This window comes from Squalius cephalus, assembly GCF_949319135.1.
Source record: "Squalius cephalus genome assembly, chromosome: 18".
In the NCBI taxonomy this organism is placed as follows: domain Eukaryota; kingdom Metazoa; phylum Chordata; class Actinopteri; order Cypriniformes; family Leuciscidae; genus Squalius; species Squalius cephalus.
This window is the reverse complement of record NC_137139.1, coordinates 36947603-36967602: the sequence shown is the minus strand read 5'-3', so window position 1 is coordinate 36967602 and position 20000 is coordinate 36947603. Positions and strand designations below refer to the sequence as shown.

The window sequence follows — 20000 nt, the reverse complement described above, 5'->3', positions numbered from 1 at the left end:
TAACTTTTTATGTCATTGTTCAGATTTCCAGAAGCATGATTGTTCTGATGTGGCAGAAACATCTTCCACACATTCTGACTGGAGGAACAGAGTCATAAATAAAGGAATCAGTTCATGCGCAGAAACACACACACACACACACACACACACACACACACACGTGTGTCACGTGACCGTCAGACCGTCCAATCAGAGCTCGTGCCCGTCGTCCTCCAGTTCATCAGAGATCATGTGTGAGATCTCGGTGAAGCTCGCCCGCTCGTCCGCTCTCTGAGGAACACACACACACACACACACACACACACACACACACACACACACATACAACGGTACATCTTCAATTATGTTTAAAAGACGTCGCAGAGGGTGACATCATATTCAATAAATCAGTTTATTTGAACATTTAGCTAATTATTCTAGTAAATAAAATGCAGCGTTTGCCTAAAAGAAAACCAAACATTTTGTTTTTGTGGTTTGCACGTATTAAAAAAGATGAACACTTTCATAACACATTTATATAATTTACATATATTCAAACACTCATATCTATAGACTAAACACGTAATATGCATGAGCACGCCGTCAGCGCTTACACAGATTCACGTTTTTGAAGTTTACACAGAGATGATAAAATGTTTCAACACTTGCATCTTGGATCCTGTTTCAGAGTGTGTGTTCTCGAGCACTGTGTGTGAATGAACGTCCAGAACACATTAAAGTTTCTGTTTTCTGTGAGAACGGTGTCGTGTTAGTGGCCAACACACACACACACACACACACACACACACACACACAGATGTTACCTCCATCCAGCACATCTGCATGATACTGTAGATGTGAGCTGACGCTCTCTTGGGCCGATAGAGCCGGTGTCCCTGAGTGACCATCATCACCACCTCGTGGTTCTGATTATGCTCATACGGCATCTTCCCTTCCGTAAACACTTCCCACATTAACACACCTGCGGCAAACAAGCACAACAACAGCAGCGTTAGCCATCACAGTGCTTGATTCACCCTCACACACACTTCATCAGGGCTGGGTATCGAGATCCACACTCTTTAGACACCGACCGAATCGCCTCGAGACCTTCGAGTGTCAGAAAATCTCTTGTTGTCCGGTTCCAAATCTCGATACCTAAGGGGTTAATCTCGTCAATCCGCATGCAACGTGATTGGCTGTAGCAAGGCATCAAGGAAACATTTCATAAAATTAGTATAAAAAAAAGTATAGTTCAGGAACCGGTATCAAAGTAAGGTATCGGTATCGAAAATGTTTGAACGAGACCCAGCCCTACACTTAATATTAGTAACAGAGATCTGACTGAAACATGAAAACAAGTGGAGTGATTATTGTCTTCTGTAGAGCTGCTTATAGATGAAATTGAATTTGTCTCATAATTGATGAACTTTTCAACATTGACACTTATTAAACTCAATTGAATCATACAGAATTGATTTCATTTCATAATTGATCAAATTTGCAACATTGACACTTATTGAACTGAATTGAATCATATTGAACTCATTTGAATTAGTTTCAGTATTGATTCACTTTTCAACATTGACACTGTTATTGAACTGAATTTAATCAAATTGAACGGAATTATTTTTTTTCATTATTGATGAACTTTGCAACATTGAGAGTTATTTAATTGAATTGAATTTGTTTCATAATTGATGAACTTTTCAGCATTGATACTCTCATTAAACTGAATTGAATTAGTTTCATAATTGATGAAATTTGCAACATTGATTCTGTTTACTGTGAAGCTGCTTTGAAACGATCTGTACTGTATGAAGCGCTGTAGAACAGGAGATCTAGACACTGACCGAAGGACCAGACGTCAGATTTACTGCTGTATTTGCAGAAGTTGAAGACTTCAGGAGGAGACCATTTGACTGGGAACTTCGCTCCGGACGAACTCCAGTACTGATCGTCCAGAACGTACCTGAAGGAGAACAGAAACATCTGGAGAACATCGAAATATTTGGAAACAGAAACATCTGGAGAACAGAAACATCAGGAGAACCGAAACATCAGGAGAACAGAAACATCTGGAAACCATTGAAACATCTGGAGAACATCGAAACATCAGGAGAACATCGAAACATCTGGAGAACATCAAAACATCTGGAGAACAGAAACATCAGGAGAACAGAAACATCAGGAGAACATCGAAACATCTGGAGAACATCAAAACATCTGGAGAACAGAAACATCAGGAGAACAGAAACATCAGGAGAACAGAAACATCTGGAGAACAGAAACATCAGGAGAACAGAAACATCTGAAGAACAGAAACATCAGGAGAACAGAAACATCAGGAGAACCGAAACATCAGGAGAACAGAAACATCAGGAGAACAGAAACATCAGGAGAACAGAAACATCAGGAGAACATCGAAACATCTGGAGAACATCAAAACATCTGGAGAACAGAAACATCAGGAGAACAGAAACATCAGGAGAACAGAAACATCAGGAGAACAGAAACATCAGGAGAACAGAAACATCTGAAGAACAGAAACATCAGGAGAACAGAAACATCAGGAGAACCGAAACATCAGGAGAACAGAAACATCAGGAGAACAGAAACATCAGGAGAACAGAAACATCAGGAGAACAGAAACATCAGGAGAACAGAAACATCAGGAGAACATTGAAACATCAGGAGAACATTGAAACATCTGGAGAACCGAAACATCAGGAGAACATCGAAACATCTGGAGAACATCGAAACATCAGGAGAACATCGAAACATCTGGAGAACAGAAACATCTGGAGAACAGAAACATCAGGAGAACAGAAACATCTGAAGAACAGAAACATCTGGAGAACAGAAACATCAGGAGAACAGAAACATCAGGAGAACAGAAACATCTGGAGAACAGAAACATCTGGAGAACAGAAACATCAGGAGAACAGAAACATCAGGAGAACAGAAACATCTGGAGAACAGAAACATCAGGAGAACAGAAACATCTGGAGAACAGAAACATCTGGAGAACAGAAACATCAGGAGAACAGAAACATCAGGAGAACATAAACATCAGGAGAACAGAAACATCAGACGAACAGAAACATCAGGAGAACAGAAACATCAGGAGAACAGAAACATCTGGAGAACAGAAACATCAGACGAACAGAAACATCAGGAGAACAGAAACATCAGGAGAACAGAAACATCTGGAGAACAGAAACATCTGGAGAACATTGAAACATCAGGAGAACAGAAACATCTGGAGAACATTGAAACATCTGGAGAACATTGAAACATCTAGAGAACATTGAAACATCTGGAGAACATTGAAACATCTGGAGAACAGAAACATCAGGAGAACATTGAAACATCAGGAGAACAGAAACATCAGGAGAACAGAAACATCTGGAGAACAGAAACATCAGGAGAACAGAAACATCAGGAGAACAGAAACATCAGGAGAACAGAAACATCTGGAGAACAGAAACATCAGGAGAACAGAAACATCAGGAGAACAGAAACATCTGGAGAACATCGAAACATCTGGAGAACAGAAACATCAGGAGAACAGAAACATCAGCAGAACAGAGACATCTGGAGAACAGAAACATCTGGAGAACAGAAACATCAGGAGAACAGAAACATCTGGAGAACAGAAACATCAGGAGAACAGAAACATCTGGAGAACAGAAACATCAGGAGAACAGAAACATCAGGAGAACAGAAACATCAGTTGAACAGAAACACCAGGAGAACATAAACATCAGGAGAACAGAAACATCAGGAGAACAGAAACATCAGGAGAACAGAAACATCTGGAGAACAGAAACATCTGAAACATCAGGAGAACAGAAACATCAGGAGAACAAAAACATCTGAAACATCAGGAGAACAGAAACATCTGGAGAACAGAAACATCAGGAGAACAGAAACATCTGAAGAACAGAAACATCTGGAGAACAGAAACATCTGGAGAACAGAAACATCAGGAGAACAGAAACATCTGAAGAACAGAAACATCTGGAGAACAGAAACATCTGAAGAACAGAAACATCAGGAGAACAGAAACATCTGAAGAACAGAAACATCAGGAGAACAGAAACATCTGGAGAACAGAAACATCAGGAGAACAGAAACATCTGAAGAACAGAAACATCAGGAGAACAGAAACATCTGGAGAACAGAAACATCAGGAGAACAGAAACATCTGAAGAACAGAAACATCTGGAGAACAGAAACATCAGGAGAACAGAAACATCAGGAGAACAGAAACATCTGGAGAACAGAAACATCAGGAGAACAGAAACATCTGGAGAACAGAAACATCAGGAGAACAGAAACATCAGGAGAACAGAAACATCTGGAGAACAGAAACATCTGGAGAACAGAAACATCTGAAGAACAGAAACATCAGGAGAACAGAAACATCTGGAGAACAGAAACATCTGGAGAACAGAAACATCTGGAGAACATCGAAACATCTGGAGAACATCGAAACATCTGGAGAACAGAAACATCTGGAGAACAGAAACATCTGGAGAACAGAAACATCTGGAAAACAGAAACATCTGGAGAACAGAAACATCATTCAGATGCGCTCAGTTCCATAGATTGACCCTTGACCCTTGGCTCCTTCAGGGAAGGTTTGAACTGTTGCTCACACGAGGAGCTGAAGCACGTTTGTGAATGGTTTAGAGAAGCGAGCGTTTGTTCGTGGAAACCTTCGAAATCTTGTGCATTTGGATATATTTAGGCATTATCATGGCTGATCTGTGGATTGTTACGCCAAAAAATGTCTCTGTATTTTCGTATTTCTCATTAATTTCCTATGGTGGACATTTTGACCAAGAAGTGTGTCAAGTGTGAATATTTTTTAATCATTTAGTCATTTCTAATCATATCCACAGTTTTTGTTTGTGTTTATATAACCAGTGGCACAAAAGTTTCAAAGTAAAAATGTTTAAAGTCCCCCTGTAGTCAATAATTTTATCCCTGAAAACTCATATTTGATCACCAAAATGACATATTTAAATGTTTTGTCCTTGAAAATAAATTCTTCATGCCTTAAAATATCTTGACTGTAACTCGACACCCTCGCCTCATTTAGTATGTGTGGTTCTATGAATATGCAAATGAGCCCCGCCTCCACTCACTCACTCAGCTCAGAGATCCACTGGTTGACGATCACACGTTGATCTGATTGGTTACAAGGTAGTTTGTGACGTCAGAAACACCAGCGATTTCAAAGCGTGTTTTTGAGACTGTCTTTGGTTCACTGCAGTTTTAAGGAGGAAATACTCAGCAATGGTGTCGACTTATGAATTTACACATGGTTTGTCTTAAAGCGGATTAAAAACACCACATAGACACATAAACAACAGTAAAAGCTGGATCTTCACCACAGGGGGACTTTAACAATTCTATAAGTAATATTTTTCAGTCTAAAATGATTGAAGGTCTATGATTCTATGGTCTGTTACCTGGTCATCCCGAAGTCCGAGACCTTCACCACCAGTGAGCTGTTAACCAGACAGTTCCTGGCCGCCTGACGGACACACACACACACACACACACACACACACACACACACACACACACACACACACACACACACACACACACACACACACACGTCAGAGAGACAGTCAAGCATTTATAATGTTACACAAGATTCTACCTCAAATAAATGCTGCTCTTTTGAACCCTATTCATCAAAGAATCCTCTGAAACTGTTTTCAACATTGATAATCATCATAAATGTTTCTTGATCATCAAATCCTCATATTAGAGTGATTTCTGAAGGATCATGTGACACTGAAGACTGGAGTAATGATGCTGAACATGCAGCTTTGATCACAGGAATAAATTACACTTTACTGTATATTCACATAGAAAACAGATGATTTACATTATAATAATATTTCACAATATTCCTGTTTTTTATGGATGCTCGTTTTCGCCATGGAATAAAAAATTGCCTAATGATATAATACAAAATTATATATATTTTTTAACATGGCCCTGTGGAATGCTTGATTCTGATTGGTCAATTGCTCCATCCAGTGGTTTATTATTCCAGGATGACAACAGAACACAGAAACACAGGCTCATCCGGGTCACTGAAGTCAACAGCAGCCCTTCAGGTGTATGTGTGTGTGTGTGTGTGTGTATGTGTGTGTGTGTGTGTGTGTGTGGGTGGGTGAGTGATCTCAGAATAAACACCCTTCAGGTGTGTGTGTGTGTGTGTGTGTGTGTGTGTGTGTGTGTGTGTGTGTGTGTGTGTGTGTGAGAGAGTGATCTCAGAAAAAAAAACCTTCAACCCCCTTCAGGTTTGTGTGTGTGTGTGTGAGTATGTAAATTATCTCAAAATAAACTCCCTACGGGTTTGTGTGTGTGTGTGATCTCAGAATAAACACCCTTCAGGAGTGTGTGTGTGTGTGTGTGAGTATGTAAATTATCTCAAAATAAACTCCCTACGGGTTTGTGTGTGTGTGTGATCTCAGAATAAACACCCTTCAGGAGTGTGTGTTTGTGTGTGTGTGTGTGTGTGTGTGTGTGTGTGTGTGTGTGTGTGTGTGAGTGATCTCAAAAAAAAAAAAACCTTCAAGTGTGTGTGATCTCAGAATAAACCCCCTTCAGGTATGTGTGTGTGTGTGTGTGTGTGTGTGTGTGGGGGTGATCTCAGAATAAACACCCTTCAGGTGTGTGTGTGTGTGTGTGTGTGAGTGTCAGAAAAAAAACACTTTAGGTGTGTGTGACCTCAGAATAAACCCCCTTCAGGTTTGTGTGTGTGTGTGTGTGTGTGATCTCAGAAAAAAACAACCTTCAAGTTGTGTGTGATCTCAGAATAAACCCCCTTCAGGAGTGTGTGTGTGTGTGTGTGTGTGACCTCAGAATAAACCCCCTTCAGGTTTGTGTGTGTGTGTGTGTGTGTGATCTCAGAAAAAAACAACCTTCAAGTTGTGTGTGATCTCAGAATAAACCCCCTTCAGGAGTGTGTGTGTGTGTGTGTGTGTGTGTGTGTGTGTGTGTGTGTGTGTGTGTGTGTGTGTGTGTGTGTGTGAGTGATCTAAAAAAAAAAACCTTCAAGTGTGTGTGATCTCAGAATAAACCCCCTTCAGGTTTGTGTGTGTGTGTGTGTGAGTATGTAAATAATCTCAAAATAAACTCCCTACGGGTTTGTGTGTGTGTGTGTGTGTGTGTGATCTCAGAATAAACACCCTTCAGGAGTCAAGTCAAGTCAAGTCAAGTATATTTGTATAGCGCTTTTCACAATACAGATTGTATCAAAGCAGCTTCACAATATTAAATTAAAATAATACAACAAGGTTTGTTTCTAGTGGAATTTATTGATTGATAAAATTAAATTAAATATCCCCAAAATATCCCCAACTGAGCAAGCCAAAGGCAACAGTGGCAAGGAACCGAAAAACTCCATCAGGAGAAAAAAAAAACCTTGGGAGAACCCAGGCTCAGTCGGGGGCCAGTTCTCCTCTGGCGTTTATGAACTAGAGGTCGGATTTAACTGTAAGATTAAAAATATTATATAAATGCCTGGCCGAAAAGTCTAGTTTTAATCTAGTTAATCTAGAATCTAGTTTTAAACTGGGAGAGCGAGTCTGAGCAACGAACAGTATCAGGAAGGCTATTCCAGAGTTTTGGAGCTAAATGTGAAAATGCTCTCCCTCCTTTGGTGGATCTGGATATCCTAGGTATGACCAAAAGCCTCGAATTTAGTGATCTTAAAGAGCGCGATGGATTATAGGGCGATAGAAGATCGGTTAAATAGACTGGAGCTAAGCCGTTTAGGGCTTTATAAGTCAGTAGCAATACCTTGTAATTAATACGTGACTTTATAGGTAACCAATTTAGTGATGATAGAATCGGTGTTATTTGATCATATTTTCTTGATCTAGTAAGAACTCTACCGGCGGCATTTTGGAGTAACTGTAGCTTGTTTATTGAGGATGCAGGACAACCAGCTAATAAAGCATTACAGTAATCTAGTCTCGAGGTCATGAATGCATGAACTAACTTTTCTGCATCAGAAACTGATAGCATATTACGTAGCTTAGCAATGTTTCTAAGGTGGAAAAAGGCTGTTTTTGTAACATATGAAATATGATTTTCAAAAGACAGGTTACAGTCGAGTATAACACCCAAGTCTTTTACTGTAGAGGATAAAGTAACAGGACATCCTACGATGTTAAAGTTGTAGTGTGAGAGGTTTTGTGGGCGGTTTTTTGAACCGATAAGTATTACCTCTGTCTTGTCTGGATTTAATAAAAGAAAATTACGAGTCATCCAATCTTTTATATCTTTAACACACTCTGTCAATTTGGATAATTTAGCGTTTTCATCCGGCCGTGATGAAATATAGATTTGAGTGTCATCAGCATAACAATGGAAACTAATTCCATGTTTCCTTATAATATTTCCAAGTGGCATCATATATATTGAGAATAATAGAGGGCCTAACACAGATCCTTGCGGCACTCCATAGTTTACTGAAGTTATGATCGATTTTTCTCCATTTAAATAGACAAAATGGTAGCGGTCAGATAGGTATGATCTGAACCAGCTAAATGCTTGTCCTTGAACACCAGTATAATTTTGTAGTCGATCTAAGAGTATTGTGTGATCTATAGTATCGAACGCAGCGCTTTGATCGAGTAAAACTAGTATTGAGATACAGCCTTGGTCAGAAGCTAAGAGTAAATCATTTGTGATTTTAACGAGCGCAGTTTCAGTGTTATGATGCGGTCTGAATCCAGACTGAAACTTTTATAGATGTCATTTTCTTGCAAGAAAGAGCCCAGTTGGGGGCGGACACAACTTTTTCTAGTATTTTAGACATAAATGGAAGATTTGAAATGGGTCTATAATTTGCTAGATTATTATGATCTAATTGTGGTTTCTTAATGAGAGGTTTTATAACTGCCAGTTTAAATGTTCTTGGAACATGACCTAAAGATAAAGATGAGTTAATAATATTGAGGAGAGGCTCTTCCACTATAGGTAACACTTCTTTCAGTAGTTTAGTTGGTATAGGATCTAATAAACATGTTGTTGTTTTAGATGAAGTGATAAGTTTATTTAACTCTTTTTGTTCTATAGTTGTAAAGCACTGTAATTGTTCTTGCGGGGTGATAATTGAGGCTGAATAATAAGGCGCGATTGAAGATTGAACGTTTACAATTGTGGTTCTGATGTTTTCTATTTTCTCAGTGAAGAAGTTCATGAAATCATTACTACTAAACTGTAACGGAATATTTTGTTCAGGAGACATCTGTTTATTTGTTAGTCTAGCCACGGTGTTAAATAAAAACCTTGGATTATTTTGGTTATTTTATATTAGTTTGCGGAGGTGCTCAGCCCCGGCCGCTTTTAGGGCCTTTTTATAACGTGACATACTGTCTTTCCACGTGATTCTAAAGACCTCTAAATTAGTTTGTTTCCATTTACACTCTAAATTACAGGTTTCTCTCTTTAGAACACGCGTAGTATTGTTGTACCATGGTGCTTTAATTTTCTCTCTGACCTTTTTTAATCTAATGGGTGCAACAATATCCAATGTTCCAGAGAGAATGGTGCTCATAGTGCTAGTTAGTTCTTCTAATTCATCTATTTGTTTGGGTTCACTGAGCAGCTGAGACAGATCAGATAAGCTATTTGAAAAATTATCTATGGTGGATGGAAGGATTGTTCTGCCTGGTCGATAACGCGGCGCCGCATGACATATTACAGCAGTACGTAATATGCAAGTTACCATATAATGGTCAGTGACATCATCACTTTGTGGAATGATATCTATATCGGTTGGATCGGTTCCATATGATATAATTAAATCGAGTGTATGATTAAGACGATGAGTTGGTCCGGTGACGTTTTGCTTGACCCCAAAGGAATTTAATAAATCTGTAAACGCAGCCCCTAACGCATCATTTGGATTATCTACGTGTATGTTAAAATCTCCAACAATTAATGCTTTATCGAAATTAACTAATAGGTCTGAGAGAAAATCTGCAAACACTTTTAGGAAATCAGCGTAAGGCCCAGGCGGTCTATATACGGTAGCCAAGGCTAGAGATAATAGGGATTTTTTTCAAACATCTAAGAGCGTAACATTTAGTACAAGTACTTCAAACAAAATAAACTTATAGCCCGTTTTCTGAGTAACATTGAGAATATCTCTATAGATTGTTGCAACACCGCCGCCACGACCAATCAGACGGGTAGGAGTCTGATCATGCTGAATCATGCTTATAGGAGTATCCAGATGGAGTAGACTCATTTAGACCGAAATAATCATTTGGTTTAAGCCAGGTTTCAGTAAGGCAAAGTACATCGAAGCTATTATCTGTGACTATTTCATTTACAATAACTGCCTTAGGTGTGAGTGATCTAATGTTTAGAAGACCTAGCTTTAGAAATTGTTTTTATTTACTAATAGCAACATTTTCTGTTTTAATAACAATTAGATTTTTTCTAGATCCTGCAGTAGATTTATTATTTGATCTCACTAAACGAGGAATAGACACAGTTTCTATGCAATGTTCTACACTAGTATTTATATCAGTTAAATTGGTGCAGCAGAGACTATGATTTGGACTTTTGGTAACTAGTCATCTAACGGTATTTAACATTTTGGAGATGTTATCCGACAGAAGATCCACTCAGAATCTGTTTGGGTGTAAGCCATCGGCACGGAAAAGCCTAGGACGCTCCCAAAACAGATTCCAATTATTTACAAAGAGCAGTTTCTGCTCATTACACCATGACATTAACCATTCAATTAGCGCGAATAATCTACTAAACTTTTCATGTCCTAGTCGGTACGTGGGAAGCAGTCCAGACACAATAATCGTTGTTTCAGGCGATGTGCTGCGTACCGTATCGATCAGATTCCTGAAGTCTTTCTTCAGAATCTCCGTCTGGTGCAGCCTGATGTCGTTCACCCCCTCGTGCAGAACCACAGTTCCGACGCGCTCGTTATCGTTCAGAATCTCGGGAACGCGAGCAGCGATTTCAGAAACACGAGCACCAGGAAAGCAGTGACTATGCACCTTACTTTTACCTGACGTAGCGTGTACGTATCGAACGATGGAATCGCCGATGATCACAGCATCGCGTTCTGTTTCGCGAAGAGGGGAGAAGCGGTTTTGTGTGGATATCTCGAAAACCGGGAGGGTCGGAGAGCGTTTTCTTGGTCTAGATCTGACTCGCGTCTTCCGCTGCGGAACTATCCAGGCTTCGTGGTGGCGTGTTGGTGGCGTGTTGGAGCCGGAGTGAACGAGACCATGGCTGATCACGACCTCGGCGCTCGGGACCGAATCTGAGAAACGCACGGAATAGACGAGGTCGGAATCAGCGGGTTAGTAACGTTAATCTCTGATTTGTGTGCATCGGCGCGTGATGTTTCAAGAGCTAACCGCCGGTCTCTTAGCTCGGCTTTTCTCACTAAAAGGTCGTGGATCTGTTTCTCAACAGCTTCCAGCTCGGACTGCACCGCGTGCAGCTCAAATGTGTCCTCACCTGCACCAAAAGGTAGACTACTTACATCTGATATATTCGCCATTTTAACAGATGGACAGTAAGTTAGCAACGACGCTACCAGTGATGCTATCAATATTAATACTAATTTATGACTAAACTCTTGGATATAATCCGTCTTTTTAGTGGTACGGGTGTAGAGTAGACGCACAATAGGCGAAAAAAAAAAAAAAAAAAAAGTGTTTGTTTGTAAATGAGTGTGGAGAAGACGCGTTCAGCCGTGATCCACGGACGTAACCTATAGGAGTATCCAGCGTTGGATCAATAATAGGCTTGAGACGCGTCTGCTCAACAGTCCGCGTTGTAACTATGAGGTTTGAGCAGTAGTGCTTCTCAGTGAGGAAAAGTGGAAAATGTTCGTTGTAAGTGAGTTTAAAGAGAAAATCAAGAATTATAAATCAAATCGATAGAGCTCCAAAGACAACAACGTGTTCAGACGCGACGCATGCGCAATGTCCAGAGGCGTGGACACACAGTAGAGGAGTGTGTGTTTGTGTGTTTGTGTGTGTGTGTGTGTGTGTGTGTGTGTGTGTGTGTGTGTGTGTGTGAGAGTGATCTCAAAAAAAAAAAAACTTCAAGTGTGTGTGATCTCAGAATAAACCCCCATCAGGTTTGTGTGTGTGTGTGTGTGTGTGTGTGTGTGTGTGTGTGTGTGTGTGTGAGTGATCTCAGAATAAACACCCTTCTGGCTGATGAAGACCCGATCACCCTGTCGGGTTTATTCTGAGATAACAACCGGCTGGATGTACATTATCACTTACATATATAACAATTTATCTCAGAATTGTGAGATAAAAAAAGTCACAATTGCCTTTCTAATATTTTTATTCTGTGGTGGAAACATTCTGAACAACACTGAAACGCTGCTTTGAAACAGTGTGTGTTGTGAAAGGCACTTGAACTGTCTCCAGCTGTGTGTGTGTGTGTGTGTGTGTGTGTGTGTGTGTGTGTGTGTGTGTGTGTGTGTGTGTGTGTGTGTGTGTGTGTGTGTGTTCTCACCAGGTCTCGGTGGATGAACCCGTTCTGCTCCAGATGCTGCATGCCCAGGCTCACGTCGTGGCAGATTCCCAGCAGCTCCAGCGCTCCCAGTGCTCCTCTCCGCTGGCGCAGGTAGTTGAGCAGGCAGCCCATCTCCATGAACTCCGTCACCAGGTAGATCGGCCTCTGCTGGGTACACACGCCGTACAGCTGCACCAGGTTACGGTGGGACAGATTCCTGCAGGAACACACACACACGTGAGCCAAACACTCTGAGCTGCACTGCAAAACATTATTTTCTTACTTAGTATTCTTATATGTATAGTATATCTTATATCATTTTACTACTTTAGTAAATGCATCTTGATTTAAGAATTTTTAGATATTTGGACTGGAAACAAGACAAAAATACTGAGTAAGAAAAGCATTTTTGACTCTCACGGTGAGTGTTCGTGTGTGTGTGTGTGTGTGTGTGTGACTCATACATCATGATCTTGGCTTCCTCTATGAAATCATCTTCACTCATGGCTCCTTCCCTGACGGTTTTAATGGCCACTTTATGCTGCGCCCTCCACTTTCCCAGTCGCACCACTCCAAACTGGCCACAGCCCAGCTCCTTCATGAAGGTCAGCTCCGACGGGTTGATCTCCCATTTATCTGCACATCAAACATCGAGTCGGCTTTATTTCTATAGTGGCCTCAACAGGAAAATTACAGAATTAATGATGCAAAATTCTGCTATTAAGTTCATCATCATGTGTGAGGTTCCTCAGGAGATCAGACGTGTGGTGTGACCCCTGACCTCCGACCCATACGTGACATCTGTGTGATTGTTTCGCCACAGCAGGGATTCCCAATACATTTTTTTCAGCCGAAAACATTGAGCTAAAATATTTCAATAATTTAATAACAACTTTACATGTGCACGGTTCTTAAATGTTAGTTACTGGTCAGGTGCAGCTAAACAAATAAAATATTTTAGATTTTATTATTATTGTTTAGTTTATATATATATATATATATATATATATATATATATATATATATATATATATTGTGGCGAGTCAATGTCGCCCCTGGCATTAATCACAATGGAAACCAGCAAACATCTCCTCACCATCCGCTGCCTGTCCCCTGAACACACTCTAAGACACGCGGTCTCTGTAGACAGCCCAGGCTCCACAAACTGGCCCAGCCTGGATGAGGAGGAGGGAGGAGGAGGGAGGAGGAGGGGGAGGGGACGGGATGAGGAGGAGGGAGGAGGAGGGAGGAGGAGGGAGGAGGAGGGGGAGGGGACGGGATGAGGAGGAGGGATGAGGAGGGAGGAGGAGGGATGAGGAGGGAGGAGGAGGGAGGAGGAGGGGACGGGATGAGGAGGAGGGATGAGGAGGGAGAGCCGAAGTAGAGCCCATGCAGCAGGGCAACTGGGTGACGGTGAGACGCTCTAGTCGCGGGACAAAACACCGCTCTTCCATTCCGATTACAACATCAAAGAGATTCTCCCCACTCAGTGAAACACCCACTGAGAATCCTGTTGATTGTGCCCTAGTTATTGGCGATTCCATTACACGGAACGTGAAAATAGAGACACCAACCACCATAGTCACATGTTTGCCGGGAGCCAGAGCGCCTGACATCAAAGCAAATTTAAAAGTGCTGGCTAATGCTAATCGTTAATTCTCTAAGATCATTATTCACGTCGGCACTAATGATGTTCGACTCTGCCAGTCGGAGATCACCAAAATTAATGTTAAAGAGGTGTGTGAACTCGCAAGTACGATGTCAGGCACTGTAATCTGCTCTGGCCCCCTTCCTGTTCGCAGGAGTGATGAGATAGTTAGTAGATTGTGTTCGCTTAACGGTTGGCTGTCTAAGTGGTGTCCGCTTAATAATATAGAATTCATAGACAATTGGAAAAGTTTTTGGGGCAGACCTGACCTGTTGAAAAGAGATGGTATTCATCCCTCCTGGGATGGTGCTGCTCTTCTCTCTAGTAATATGGCTCATAGTCTTAGAGCTCAAACATGACAATCTGGGGCTCAGGTCAGGAAGCAGACAGACTGGCTAAACCGACTGTCTGCTAGCGGCCTCGCGTCACCCAGGTCAGATAAATCCCATCACATAGAGCCTCTTTCACCGAGATATCATCATATAGAGACTGTGTCTGTTCCCCGAATTAGGAAATACAAAAAACTCCTAAACCCATTCAAGGGTAAAATTTTTATTGATGTTCAACAAATAAAAAACAGCTATAATACGGATGAACAAATGATAAAGCTCGGGTTGCTGAATATTCGATCGCTTACTTCAAAAGCACTCGTTGTTAATGATATGATTTCAGATAATAACCTACTGTAGATGTGCTGTTTTTGACAGAAACCTGGCTAAAACCAAACGATTACATTACTTTAAATGAGTCCACCCCGCAAGATTACTGTTATAAACATGAGCCTCGTCTGAAATGCAAAGGGGGAGGAGTTGCTGTAATTTATAGTAATATCTTCAGAATTACTGACACGTCTTGTTTTGAATATAATTCTTTTGAAGTGTTGGTGCTTAATGTAACATTATCTAGTGTAAATGATAAATCACGTTTGAGATTTGTGCTGGCTACTGTATACAGGCCACCAGGGCACCATACAGACTTTATCAAAGAATTTGCTGATTTTCTATCAGAGTTAGTACTGGCTGCAGATAAAGTACTAATTGTTGGTGATTTTAATATACATGTAGATAACGAAAAAGATGCATTGGGATTGGCATTTAAAGATATTCTGAACTCAATTGGAGTTAGACAACACGTGTCAGGACCTACTCATCTTCGTAATCATACTCTAGATCTAATATTATCACATGGAATAGATGTTGATGCCATTGAAATTCTGCAGCAGAGCGATGACATCTCAGATCATTACCTAGTCTCGTGTAAATTACATTTAGCCAAGGCTGCAAAGCCGACTCCGTGTTATATATATGTTAGACCTATCACTTCTGCCACTAAAGATTGCTTTATTAATAATCTTCCTGATTTAGTTTCATCATCTCAGCATCCCGGATAGCTTAGAAGAACTAGATATTACAACAGAAACTCTTAACTCTCTCTTTTCCAGCACTTTAGACACAGTTGCTCTGTTGCGCTTAAAGAAGATTAAAGAAAATAGTCCAACGGCGTGGTACAACGAGCACACTCTGGCCCTTAAGAGAGCAGCCAGAAAAATGGAGCGCAACTGGAAGAAAACAAAATTAGAGGTATTTCGCATTTCATGGAAGGAGAGCTCAATTACTTACAGAGAAGCTTTAAAAGCTGCTAGATCTGCTTATTTTTCAACACTATTAGAAGAAAATAAACATAACCCTAGGTATTTATTTGAAATTGTGGCTAAACTAACGAAAAATAAATCTTCAAGCCCAGAAGTTTCCAAGCAGCACAGCAGTAATGACTTTATGAACTTCTTTACTAATAAGATTGATAATATCAGGGAGAAAATTATAACTATGCAACCGTCTACTACAGTATCGCATCAGGCAGTGCATTGTAGTGTCCTTGAAGAAAAATTTTATTCAGTCATTACTATAGGAGAGGAAGAATTCGCTAAACTCGTTAAATCATCTAAATCGACAACATGTATGTTAGACCCTATACCGACTAAGCTACTGAAAGAGATGCTTCCAGAGGTCACAGATCCTCTTCTTAATATCATTAATTCATCTTTGTCTCTAGGATATGTACCAAAAACCTTTAAGCTGGCTATGATTAAACCGCTTGTTAAAAAAACGCAACTTGATCGTACAGAATTAGTCAATTACAGGCCGATCTCGAATCTGCCTTTTCTGTCAAAGATACTAGAAAAGGCAGTATCCTCACAACTATGTTCCTTTTTAGAAAGAAATGATATCTGCGAGGATTTCCAGTCAGGATTTAGACCGTACCATAGTACTGAGACAGCTCTCGCTAGAGTCACAAATGATTTGCTCTTATCATCCGATCGTGGTTGTGTCTCTCTATTAGTGTTACTCGATCTTAGTGCTGCATTTGACACTATTGACCACAACATTCTTTTAAATAGACTCGATCATTATGTTGGCATTAGTGGAATTGCACTAGCATGGTTTAAATCATACTTATCTGACCGTTATCAGTTTGTAGCAGTAAATGAAGAGATGTCTTATCAGATCACAAGTTCACACACACACACACACACACACACACACACACACACACACACACAGTACATGCTACCCTTGGGAGATATCATTAGGAAGCATGGCATTAGCTTTCACTGTTATGCTGATGATACTCAGCTCTATATTTCTTCACGCCCTGACGAAACTTACCAATTCACTAAATTAACGGAGTGCACAGCTGATATAAAAAACTGGATGACTAGCAATTTCCTACAACTAAATTCTGAAAAAAACAGATTCTAATTATTGGACAAAAAACTTCCTCACGTAATAATCTAGAATACTGTCTAACACTTGATGGCTGCTCTGTCAAGTCTTCGTCGTCGGTTAGGAACCTGGTGTGTGTGTGTGTGTGTGTGTGTGTGTGTGTGTGTGTGTGTGTGTGTGTGTGTGTGTGTGTGTGTGTGAGTGAGTGTGTGGGTGTGTGTGTGGGTGTGTGTGTGGGTGTGTGTGTGTGTGTGTGTGTGTGTGTGTGTGTGTGTGTGTGTGTGTGTGTGTGCTCTTTGATACCAATCTTTCATTTGAAAGTCACGTGTCTAGTATCTGTAAAACCGCATTCTTTCATCTTAAAAATATATCTAAATTACGCCATATGCTCTCAGTGACAAATGCGGAACAGTTAGTTCATGCGTTCATGACCTCAAGGCTAGATTACTGTAATGCTCTACTGGGTGGTTGCCCTGCACACTTAATAAACAAACTACAGCTGGTCCAAAGCGCAGCAGCTCGAGTTCTTACCAGAACCAGGAAGTATGACCATATTAGCCCGGTTCTGTCCACACTGCACTGGCTCCCTATTAAACATCGCATACATTTTAATATATTGCTGATTACTTGCAAAGCACTAAATGGTTTAGCTCCGCAGTACTTGAGCGAGCTCTTAACGCATTATAGTCCTTCACGTCTATTGCGATCTCAAAACTCCGGCCAGTTGATAATACCTAGAATATCTAAATCTACTGCTGGCGGTAGATCCTTCTCCTATTTAGCACCAAAACTCTGGAACAGTCTTCCTACCATTGTCCGGGAAGCAGACACACTCTGTCAGTTCAAAGCTAGACTAAAGACACATCTCTTTGACCTAGCATTCACATAATACATTATAGACTTCTATAATTCAGTGTTAGGCTGCATAGATTAGGTCAGCCGGAACCGGGAACACTTCCCATAAATCCTGATGTACTCGTTACATCATAAGAAGAATGGCATCTATGCTAATTTTAGTGTCTTTATTTATCCCGAGGTTTTCCCGCAGCCTGCCGGATCCAGGCCGTATCCAGATCTGATGAAGGACCTGCGCCTGGACCCGATGACAACGCAGTGCTGAAGTGCCAACTAGTCTCTCCCAATGGAGGATCCCTTTACCACTCTACAGATAAAGCGTTGCCGGAAAATTCGTTTCACGTACCTACCCCGAAGTGACAAAATAAAAAAAAGTCTGTACCAAATTTATAAGGAAACACCAGTACTTTGTTTAGGCTTGGTCTGTAGGGAATTCCAAACCTGTGCACATATATTCAAACGCACATAACTATAGAACCAGTTCTTAATGCGCATGTGAACGCCATCAGCGTTTCTCACAGGTTCGCGTTTAAAGTCTGTGTAGAGGGAATTGTGTCGTCTTAGCGGCCCCTAATTTAATAACAAATGATCGTTGCGACGGAAGCGAATCAATCAAAACTAACTTTAGCTGGAAAATAACTTTATTAAAGAACCGCTATAAAGTCAAAACAATCTCTGTTACCTTAAATTATACGTTTATCTCTGAAAAGCTGCTTTGAAAGTACGCCAGAGGAACACTGGCATTACCGGGTTCTTCCTGTTGGCCTGCATGGGGCACCAGCAACATTCCAGCCAATGATGGATATCCTTCATATCTATAAGGATATCATAGATTTCCGGGCCTATGCCGCTGCCTACATCGATGATGTCGCTATCCACTCTGAGAGCTGGGATGAACATCTGAACCGTCTCCGGAAGGGTTAGTGAAGCAACGAAAGGCTGGACTGACCGCCAACCCGAGGAAGTGCAATCTCGGACTCTCTCCGATGCACGACACCTGGGGTTCCAGAGAGGTCGAGGACTCATCCGTCCTCAGGAGAAGAAGGTAGCGGCTGTACGGGAACATCCTCGCCCCACGACCAAGACCCAGATACGTGCTTTTCTTGGGCTGGCAGGTTATTATCGATTACAAAATCCCTTAGTGAAGTTCACAACGTAATTTCGGGAGGAGTGAGCCCATCTAGTCTTTCAGCTAACCGGCGGAGCACACAACCAGCCGCTCGCCCCCTCACTCCGGCATCAGCTGTTCTGCGTCCCTCCTCCTCCCCAACTCCCGCTCGCCCCCTCGCTCCGGCATCAGCTGTTCTGCGTCCCTCCTCCTCCCCAACTCCCGCTCGCCCCCTCACTCCGGCATCAGCTGTTCTGCGTCCCTCCTCCTCCCCAACTCCCGCTCGCCCCCTCGCTCCGGCATCAGCTGTTCTGCGTCCCTCCCCCTCCCCAACTCCCGCTCGCCCCCTCGCTCCGGCATCAGCTGTTCTGCGTCCCTCCCCAACTCCCGCTCGCCCCCTCGCTCCGGCATCAGCTGTTCTGCGTCCCTCCTCCTCCCCAACTCCCGCTCGCCCCCTCGCTCCGGCATCAGCTGTTCTGCGTCCCTCCTCCTCCCCAACTCCCGCTCGCCCCCTCGCTCCGGCATCAGCTGTTCTGACTCCTCCTCCCCAACTCCCGCTCGCCCCCTCGCTCCGGCATCAGCTGTTCTGCGTCCCTCCTCCTCCCCAACTCCCGCTCGCCCCCTCGCTCCGGCATCAGCTGTTCTGCGTCCCTCCTCCTCCCCAACTCCCGCTCGCCCCCTCGCTCCGGCATCAGCTGTTCTGCGTCCCTCCCCCTCCCCAACTCCCGCTCGCCCCCTCGCTCCGGCATCAGCTGTTCTGCGTCCCTCCTCCTCCCCAACTCCCGCTCGCCCCCTCGCTCCGGCATCAGCTGTTCTGCGTCCCTCCCCCTCCCCAACTCCCGCTCGCCCCCTCGCTCCGGCATCAGCTGTTCTGACTCCTCCTCCCCAACTCCCGCTCGCCCCCTCGCTCCGGCATCAGCTGTTCTGCGTCCCTCCTCCTCCCCAACTCCCGCTCGACCCCTCGTTCCGGCATCAGCTGTTCTGCGTCCCTCCTCCTCCCCAACTCCCGCTCGACCCCTCGCTCCGGCATCAGCTGTTCTGCGTCCCTCCTCCTCCACAACTCTCGCTCGACCCCTCGCTCCGGCATCAGCTGTTCTGCGTCCCTCCTCCTCCCCAACTCCCGCTCGCCCCC

At 42.4% G+C, this 20000-nt stretch overlaps 1 protein-coding gene across 3 annotated transcripts in view; it reads right to left on the bottom strand.

Annotated features, from left to right (window-relative positions):
• tec (tec protein tyrosine kinase) overlaps positions 1-20000 on the bottom strand; it is a 43215-nt gene that overhangs the window by 271 nt on the left and 22944 nt on the right. For all 3 annotated transcript variants that reach the window (XM_079848362.1, XM_079848361.1, XM_079848363.1), the window contains 6 exons: positions 12999-13170; positions 12535-12751; positions 5463-5527; positions 1833-1951; positions 804-961; positions 1-270 (listed from right to left, as the gene is read on the bottom strand). The exon at positions 1-270 is cut by the window's left edge and continues 271 nt beyond it. In XM_079848362.1, coding sequence (XP_079704488.1) covers positions 190-270; positions 804-961; positions 1833-1951; positions 5463-5527; positions 12535-12751; positions 12999-13170 — 812 coding nt within the window. In that variant the 3' untranslated portion in view covers positions 1-189. The remainder of the gene's footprint in view (positions 271-803; positions 962-1832; positions 1952-5462; positions 5528-12534; positions 12752-12998; positions 13171-20000) is intronic.